This window comes from Brassica oleracea, unplaced genomic scaffold (assembly GCF_000695525.1).
Source record: "Brassica oleracea var. oleracea cultivar TO1000 unplaced genomic scaffold, BOL UnpScaffold01004, whole genome shotgun sequence".
In the NCBI taxonomy this organism is placed as follows: Eukaryota; Viridiplantae; Streptophyta; class Magnoliopsida; order Brassicales; family Brassicaceae; genus Brassica; species Brassica oleracea.
In genome coordinates this window covers 21,786-31,296 of record NW_013617582.1, presented here as the reverse complement: position 1 = coordinate 31,296, position 9,511 = coordinate 21,786, and the positions used below count along the sequence as shown (strand labels likewise).

Below are 9,511 nucleotides of genomic sequence, written 5' to 3'. Positions count from 1 at the left end.
TGTTTTTGTTGCTGCTTGTTGGAATAGGAGACTGGTATATGGTTGAGAGAGATTTTGGTTTCTGGAACAAATTTTCCGCCTGTATTGTAGCTGAGCGTGGGGGCGCGTCCGAACTCCGATTGATGCGGGGTTAGCGGCGTTGGCTTCGTCTCGTCAAGAGCTTTAATTTGGTATCTGGCTCGTCGTCTGGATCCACCGGAGTTGAGGGATAGAGGTGTTTGAAGTTTGTCAGGAATTAGGGTTTTTACTGCTCAGATTTATTTCTGGTTTTTAGGGTTAGGGTTTATGAGAGCAACGTCGTGCTGATAACGTATTGTAAATGAAGTGTTGGGGAAATACTTCTGTTATTATTACTGTCGACCAGAAGGTCCATATATATACAAGGTATTAGACCGTCATAAGGTCATGTTTATCCTAACAAGATAAGGATAATGATAAACACTATGTTACAGATATACATAGAATATATACTAGATAAACACATAGTCTCTGGTTGTCTTTATCATGTTCCGGATTGAGCCTGCAGTACGGGCTGGTCCATGGTCGATCATCATTTGGTTTATAACAATACCAAAATAGACTAATGAGTATAGATAAGCTGGTGTGACCCACAATAAGAACAAATCCTAGCCATATATACAAATTAAAAGAGTACTTATCTACAGAGAATAACCATATAAAGTCACAACAATATATATATATATATATATATATAATTAAACCACCCTTTGACAAAAAAATATATATCTATAGGGGTGCGAGGAGAGCTTAAGATGTGCAGTAGTAACGTGGAAGAAGAGAAAATAAGAAGAAGCAGAAAGAGAAGAGGAGACTGCAGAACATTCTGCGAGGAACCGACTTACCGGACTCGGTGTTCTATATGTGGAATAACAGATGTGCTTGTCTACTGTGCCGCGGACGCCAAGTTCTTCTGCCAAGGATGCGACATAAGGGAACACTCCTTCTCTAACTATTGGTCTTGGAGGCACGTGCGCCGCATGCTTTGTACGGTTTGCCAGTGTTTCAATCGCACTTTATTGGTCGAAAATTTCCGCTACACTTTACCAGAGTTGACCATCCCAATTGAAGTACCACAAGCCGAAGTTGAAATCGATGAGCCAAGCGATCTTCTTGATTCCGATGAAGATTAATACTCTGTCCTAGTTAAGGTTTTGTTCTTTATTATAACACTTGGATGAAAATAGCTTTAGGGTTTTGTTTTTGGGTCAATGAGGGTTATTTAAGCATATTGTTTGACATGAATCTTTTGTTGATTTCATTTGATCATTATCAAAGACGACGTTGTTAATTTTATTTATCAATTGACTCTAGACGTTGAATGTGCTTAAGGCACAATTTCCATGAATGATTTAGATTAAATTTATTTCACCATAAGTATAAATAACATATCACCAAGTTTATCATTTACTGACTTTCAAAAATAATATTATATAAGACGAGGTTTTTTAACGCGCTACGCGTGGATTTGGTTTAATTGATCAAATTAAACAGGTACATATATAATATATGTAAGACAATTATGTTTAAAAGTAATAAATTAAAAGTCATAATTTGATTTTCTTAGTGACCTTCATGTATTTGTATCTTTAGGTTTTGTGTTCTGTTGTTGCTAAGAAAAGGGTTTTGTGTTCTCAGAGACAAAAAAATATAGTCAATTATTTTGTGGTAAAGAATTTACATAAAAATTATTTTAATGGAAAATTTTATAAAATATTTCAACTAAATTTCGTTAATTTATTTAATATCTAAACTTTTTGATATAAGTTTAATACTTCAAATAATTTCTTTGTTCATATATATCCATTAATTATTAATATTGTGCTCATTTTAATATCCAAACTATGTTTACTTCAATAAAAAAATATTAATAATTTTCAAACAAAATGTATAAAATTTTCTAAATTCAATCCAAATCTTAAAAAATTTCTATTTTAAATTTTAGCAATAAAAAATCAACTAAATTTTGGATGAATTTAAGAAATTTTAAAAAACTTAATTTGATTGGAAATTAAATGAATTAGTTTTAAGTTTCAGAAAAAAAAATTAAAGTTCATATTAAATAAAATTAAAAATTTAATGTTATCCACAATTTAGTTTATTTTCCTATAAATTAACATAAAATTAATTTTTTAAAAGATCTGGTTTTGAATTTTGTAGGATTTGTTTTTAATTTGTTTTTAATTTTTTAATACTTATGATTAAAATGAGCATATTTTGAATATTAAAGTGGACATAATTTTAAAGTTAGTGAATTAAAATGCACAAAAAAATTAATTGAAATATTAAACTTGGTTGAAAATAATTTGAGGATTAAAAACTTAACAAAGTTTACTTAAGGTATTTATATAATTTCCCTTATTTTAACTCTTTTACAGTTGTAGATTTACATTTTAATCTTTTCCAACAATGTTGATAGAGACTAATAGAAATCAAAATTTATGAGAACATTAATCAAAATAGTTGTGGATGTAGGAATTCCATTTATGTAAACAAAAAATTTATATATATATATATTTTTTTTTTGTCATCAATTTTTTTTTATATAAATGTAAGATTATATATGTTTTCCATGCAAATAATATTTTATTTAAATCATTCAAAATTTGAAAATCTGTGAATGTTTTGTATTTTATTTCTGTCAATTGAAATTATGTTTTCTCATTTACGATATATAAAAGCCAATTATAATAATAGTTTTGATATTTCTAGAAGATTGACTTCTCTTTTGGTAAGAAAAAGAAAGAAATATATTTAAATCATCTTATTCTAAACAGTATATATTAGTTTTATGAAGGTTTTGTTAGCTAGCTAGTCATTGTAATCTTCCTAACCAAATAACTATAACAGTTAGAAGCTAAGTGATAATATAAGATGTTATTAATTTTGTTTAGGGTAATAACTCTAAATCACAATAAAATAGAAAAGTTTATAATTATAGGGTGTAGTATTTTGTAATTATAATAAAAAAATTACAATAAAATAAAATAGTTCCGTAAATGTTTGTAGTATTTTTTAATTATAGGATATTAATTCCTAATCAGGTAAAGCGAAACATAAAATTAAACTAATATCTCTAAACATTACATATTGCAGTATAATGATAATAGATTCATACTGTTTTTTTTTTTGCCTTATTAAGATAAGCCATAAACTGTTTTAATTAGCCAACGCATACTACTTATAAACTGAAAGGAGAGGCACACAGTTGAACACGCTAGTGGTTGATCCTAGAAAGCACATACTATAAACTATATATGATTGTTGTAAAAATAATGTGTAAGTGTATTAAAATCATTAGAATCTTGTTTTACATTTACCGAGCTTTATCTTACATCCACCAACCCTCTCAAATCTCAGTTCACCAGTTGAACAACATTCTCCAGACTTCATCATATTTCCAATATCCCGCCTCGGTTCACCACTCCGTCTCGATATGTCGATACCCCTCTTTATATATACTGCCAAAAAGACTGGTTTCAGCCCCTTCAAGCATCGCTCGTAACTGAGCTCGAGCTTCATCAGAAACACAGAACTTTCACCATCCTCTGCGGTTATTGAGGTCTGTCGGAACTGAGGAGAAGCAGATGACCACAACCGTCACAGTGTTTGATGAATTAAGCCACGTGCATCTTTCCCAAGTTCCATCCCACATTGTTTGGAGTCCCCGTGCCTCAGTCTTTGAGTTATGTTACTCACTGCATTCTTGCTAAAACCATATCTCAACCAACACCACACTGGCTAATATCTATACTGGTCTTGGAGATATGAATTGTATTCCTGTGTTGTTGCTTCCACTACGTGCCACCACAAAAGAGACTCATTTGTTTTCAAGAAGGGAAGCACATGTTAAACTTGAGCAAGATTGTATTCAACTCCAATGTCAAGAAGATGATCCAAAGAGTGCTACCTTGAATAAAACGCCAAGCGCCTTGCAGTGGATTCCACTCGTCTTTGTCTCAATGAGTTGGCGTGAACTGCGCCAATGCCCTTTCCATCTAAAAAAAGCTCAATATTCGCATCAAACATACGATAGCTAGGTCATGTGTGAACACAAATTCGTATGTTTGACCATCAAAGTGGCGTACTCTATACATGCCAGCCCAAATCCCTACATTAAAAAGTATAAGATATAACTCAATTCTATGTAGCAACTTAGATTTAAGACATAGGATGACAAGGTTTTTCAGGGATCATGCCAAATCAATTGCATATCAAGATATTCAGAACAATACTCTCTCACCAGAATTCATTTAAATTTGGAAATATGTGCCTAAAATTAAGCTGGAGAACATAAATATAAATAGTATTAGTGGTAACGCATGAGAAAAACATAAAGGAACGAAGACAAAAGACCAACTTCCAATAACTGCAAATCAATCAAAAGCACCCGCATACGTGGTTGATTCCTGATCCAATTTGCTTTCTCCACCATCCAGTGATGTAAGCCAAGAAAAACGTGTCAATTACTGTGTCCTGGAAAATTGTTTGAAAGCATAAGCATTTAGATGAATATGAAAGTTATGCCAACCAAAATGAGAAGCGGATGAGAAGACGTCTTTGTTTAAAAAGTAATAAAAGGGTATGAGAATACCATACACAATTTTTCTTAACAGCTTTGTATGTTGGGTGATCAGGCACATAGATATGGATATAAGCACGTATGATCTCTCACAAAGTTCTGCGACATGAGCAAACTTAATAAGAAGGTAAATTGCAAATGGTGAACAGACAGCAATAAACGCTGGCTCTCTCAGAACATGTTACTTATTCCAAGATCAGGGAGGAGAAACTTCATAAACTGTCTAGCATCATCATGTTTCTGGGTGGAATAGTTGTCATAACTATTATATTTGGCTCACTAGAGCAAGTCCATTGGTAAGAACCCATAATGGGTTCTAATCAATAATTTAGTAATTAATTTAGTGATTTGAAAGGTTTAGAACCTTTGTTACTATAATTTAATTTCTCATTGTCCAATGGGAGAAACTCATTGAGGTTCTTAAATTTTTTTTTTTCTAAAATTGAATGATTGGATTTTATAACATGAAAGAACATAAAAATTTAAATAAAAAAGACATAACAATATTGGGAAGAAGCCATTTAGAAGAGAAATAGGAAGAGAAAAAAAATCTTGTTCTTTTAGGTGAAATGGGAAGAGAAACAAAAAGTGAAACATGTTTTAAGATATTGATAAAAACGTGAATGAAAGTTAAAAGGCGAGTGAAGCATCATACCTTTTGAACCATCGATCATCAATGCTGATTGAACAAAGCATATAATGTAGCCAGGATACAGTCCCTGCAAAGAAAAACAAATAGAGATTTTGATTACATAACAAAAAAAAGATTGAATCATTATGGAAGAACGGAGCACTCACATGCCACACGGCACTAACGGTTTGAGTAGCTAGCAACTGGAAGAAACCAGCTTTCTTCCCATGCTTCACAATTCTTTCATACACATCTGCAATTTAAACACCAAGAAACACCGTTGAAATGCGATAATGGCAATCTCAAAGAATCTCATCCTCAACTACTCACAGTGACGGAGCCAAGTGCTGACTTGTATGTTCCACACAAGAGGAATCTGAACTGCACTCTTAGCACACCTAGTATATCAACGTTCTTTGCAAGGTCCCATTTCGCCTTTGTTTGAGTGTTCTCGTCGGTCCAGCCACTGAAACCCAAACCGGAGATGATGATGGAAGCCTCTGAGATCGACCATATGAAGTAGCACTTCCAACGAGCCGTGAAACCGGCCATGTACTGGTAACCGAATCTTCTCCAGAACCCCCATTCATGGTACACCGGCTCAGTGAAAAAAAAAAGCTTCAAAAAGACATAACAACATTGGGAAGAAGCCATTAAAACAAAGCTTCAAAAACAATTTGAGTATAAAAAAAACAAATCTTTACAAACAAACTTTTAGATTTTGGGAAGTGCATCAGAGAGATTCCCATTTAGACAATAGTCATCATTCTACTTCTCGCTAAGGAGAATCTGATGTCCCTGTCTTTTTATCGTCACTTGCACCATACACCCCATAAAAAATAGAACACCAAGAAAGAGCTAATCATCATATTCAACTATAATCTATGTAAACAAGAATACTAGCCTCTAATGCAACACTAAGCTAACGCAGAGGAAACATCTTACAATCCAGAGAAAAACAGATTAATAAGTTCAATACAAATTAAGTATGAAAAGAGATCAAATCGGCTAAACAGAGACTAACCGGAGAGGGGAAGAACAAAACCATAAACAAACTGGATCGTCTTTGAATCGTTTTTATGGGTGAAACAAACCAAAATCGTCTTTGAATCCAGACAGAGAAGATGGAGTGATCGTGATTGGATAGCCGACAAAGATTGGATTGAGACAGAATCGAGAGAGAAAGTCGATTGATCCAGATTGGAGGAGGAAGAGAGAAAGTCGAGGAAGAGACCAAACTGATTTCGGCAAGAGACTCCGACGAAAGAGAGAGAGATAAATGGGAGATCCATTAAGATAATGACACGTAAGGGCTCTTACCAATCGTAAAAATCCCACGTTTAACACCGGTTCTCTGATTTTTATTCCTTTTTCATTTATTTTTTTTTTCTTTTTTCCTTAGAACCTCATTTAAGACACACCGATGGAGGTGGTATTAGCCAGAAAGAGATAATCAAATGCATTCAGAAAGGGTACTGTTAGAGAAGCATTAAAAAAATGAACTTGGAAGAGCAAACAACTAACAAAATGACGTCATCCCATGAACTAAGCAGGATTGCTGGATTAGAACCCTACATTAAAAAATGAGAAAACTATTTACATCACAATAAACTGTCAGAAAGAGATTCATACAATGGAGGGAGGATGGGAGAGATCCAGTCCGATAACATCATGGAGTTTCTCTTTAACCATCCTCAGCATACTACTAATTGGATGATTCTCACGGGTTCCTTCCTGCTCGGTCTGCGTAATCAACACACTGAACCCATAAATCTGAATTTTTGTATAGGGTCTCGGTGGAGTTTGAGAGAAGCGAGGAGGCCATCTGAGATTTATAGCGTTAAGTTGAGAGGAGTTGAAGAGAAATTTCTTGCATGTTAAGTATGTTTGGCTGTCTCGGGGAGAGGAAGGCTTCTCATAGGATTAGGGTTAAGACAGGACTATGACTCATATAAATACCAAATGTGAGAAGAAACCGAATCAGTTTTGTGTGTGCGATAAATGCTTACGTTGGGAGGAGGAAGCTGAAGGAATGAAAAACATGAATTTATGAGATGATGTGGCCTGTGATTATAATTACGGAGAGTTGACATGACACAAACTCATATTTTAAGAGCATCATTAAGGGTCTCTTAATTAATTTTTAAAAGTATTTAAGAAGTAAATTTGGTTAAGAGACTTTGTTAAAAACTTTCAACCTTTTTGTCCTCCATTGCAAGTCTCTTAAACAAAGAGTTTTTTTAAAAAAAAATATAGAGAATGTTTTTGATTATTTTGTGAATATAGAAGATGAGAACATTTCTTCCCATGATCATTCTCTAAGAGAAACAGAAAAAGAAAACAGATTCACAAACAAGTATAACTGCACGTACCTCACCACTGATCCTCATGAAACAGTTTCTCACCGAAAGCTGCACAATTCAGTAGGCAAAATATTGTTAGGGAATAACATTCCATGAGATGATTCTTCTTAAGGTGTGACAAAAAGAACAAATCCTATCGCATTGAGTAGAAGAACACAAGTCAGACAAGCAAAGCTTTAAGACATAACACAAGCACGTACAGAATCCAAGACCAATCATATATCTCAACAAAAATACGCGTAAAGAGACGAGTAACAATTCATTCCTTCAATAGTATGTCAAAGTTTTCATCTTTATCATGTTTTTCCTTATCAAACCATATCATCAAAACCAAGCTTTAATCCCATTACATACAAAAGATTGACATCTTAGAGTTTCAGCCCCCTATTCCATGAACGACATTCTAGCTTACTAATCAATAAAATCTCCAAGTTCACTTTTAATTTCAAAACCAAGCAGTGATGAAGTAGATTTTGTCGTAAAAAAATCAAGCTTCCATGATCAAAGATTACAATTTTAAAGAAATTTAAAAGATCAAAAACAAACCTCGCTGTCTTTGTCGAGCAAGATGTCTTTGATCCTAACAACCTCCTTAGAAACCATTGAAAACTCTTCAATCGCATCACTCAAGGCCTCAGCTTCATCTCACCTGTACATAATAAGTCAATACCAATCAGTTCTCAGACACATTGGTGCATCAGCTTTTTAGTTAACTACATACTGTTATGAACATGGCCTGTAAGAAGTCACTGGACTTAGTTTTCATACTGTTATGAACATGAACAGATTCGTTTTCATCATATGGAACAAGGCAAGAACAGAGATTTATAGAAGCAAAACCCAAGAAGAGATATAATCAAAGATCAAAACTTTATGGACAAACAATCAAATCCAGAAACTTAAATTCCATTAAAACTGAAAACCCAATTCAATCAAGCGTGGTAAGAAGAGTCATCAGAGTTGATCGTAATTGAAAGAAGCAGGACAAGACCAAGAACAGCAAGCAGAGAAATCTAAAAAGGGTGAGAAGAAGAGTCATCAGACTTATCACCGCCGTTAAACCACCAACCATTGTCTCCGCCGGAGCCGTTTCCATTATCATTATTGCCGCCGATATCTCCAGAAGGAAAGCAGTTTCTCCTCCTAGCGATTGATTAGTAAAGCTTTCATTAGCAGTGGCGACTAATAGAGGGAACTGGGAAAGGGAGGGAAGTGGTGGTGGCCGGAGTGATTGCCGTGGGAGAAGTACTGTCCAATTTTCCGTCTAGAGAGAAAGAGATGTGGAGAGAAGAAGAGACACGTGTCTCATAAGATACGTCCCTTATTGTCCTCAATTAAGGAACGTTCCTTCTAATAATAGGCAATTTTCTTTTTCTTTTAATCCTAATAATATTAAGAGACAGCCTCAAGAGACTGCGTTAATGATGCCCTAAGTGGCTGATTTAATTTGACGATGTGGATAGCCTCAATGCTCTTGCTCAAGAATTTTTAGTATTCTAAGATTTTCAAAAAAAAGCATGTATCTCTTTTAGCCAGATCATAAAGTATTTTTTCAGTGTTAAAATCGCTAAATCTGTATTTTAAGTTAAAATTCTATGGTTATAATTTTACTTGTATTATGAGAATTTATGTCTGACTATACTTCTTGTACGATATTGAAGTTTATAAAAAATCAAATTTGTAAAATTATATTTTTTTTGTAATGATCAAGTATATGTGTTATTAACAATTATTTAATTTTATGATTTTATATATTAATTGATTTTATATATTTGACTTTCTGCGGTTTTGATGCAATTTAGCAAAATAGTGACAAAATATCTTGAAACAATTAACAAATTAGAGATGAATTTCCGTTTGAAAGTCTAAAAAATAATATAAAGGTCAATATTTATAAAAATCTTATATAAATTCATA

General features: G+C 33.5%; 2 protein-coding genes across 4 annotated transcripts; one reads left to right on the top strand and one right to left on the bottom strand.

Moving 5' to 3' along the window:
- The first annotated feature begins 773 nt into the window (after positions 1-773).
- On the top strand, positions 774-1,151 carry LOC106320661 (zinc finger protein HD1-like). The gene has a single exon (XM_013759030.1). The coding sequence runs from the start codon at positions 774-776 to the stop codon at positions 1,149-1,151; it is 378 nt and encodes a 125-aa protein (XP_013614484.1).
- Positions 1,152-3,290: 2,139 nt separating this feature from the next.
- LOC106320659 (lysophospholipid acyltransferase 2-like) lies at positions 3,291-6,517 on the bottom strand. Of its 3 annotated transcripts, none has more exons than XR_001265890.1 (7): positions 6,256-6,517; positions 5,562-5,849; positions 5,399-5,484; positions 5,256-5,319; positions 4,618-4,699; positions 3,929-4,494; positions 3,291-3,815 (listed from the first exon to the last, which is right to left on the bottom strand). XR_001265890.1 is itself a non-coding variant. In XM_013759029.1 (4 exons), the coding sequence occupies exons 1-3, from the start codon at positions 6,277-6,279 to the stop codon at positions 5,464-5,466; spliced, it is 333 nt and encodes a 110-aa protein (XP_013614483.1). In that variant the 5' UTR covers positions 6,280-6,517; the 3' UTR covers positions 5,142-5,319; positions 5,399-5,463. The 3 variants fall into 3 exon arrangements, 1 of the variants encoding a protein (XP_013614483.1); XR_001265889.1 differs by having other exon boundaries at positions 3,807-3,837; XM_013759029.1 differs by lacking the exons at positions 3,291-3,815; positions 3,929-4,494; positions 4,618-4,699 and having other exon boundaries at positions 5,142-5,319.
- Positions 6,518-9,511: the final 2,994 nt, after the last annotated feature.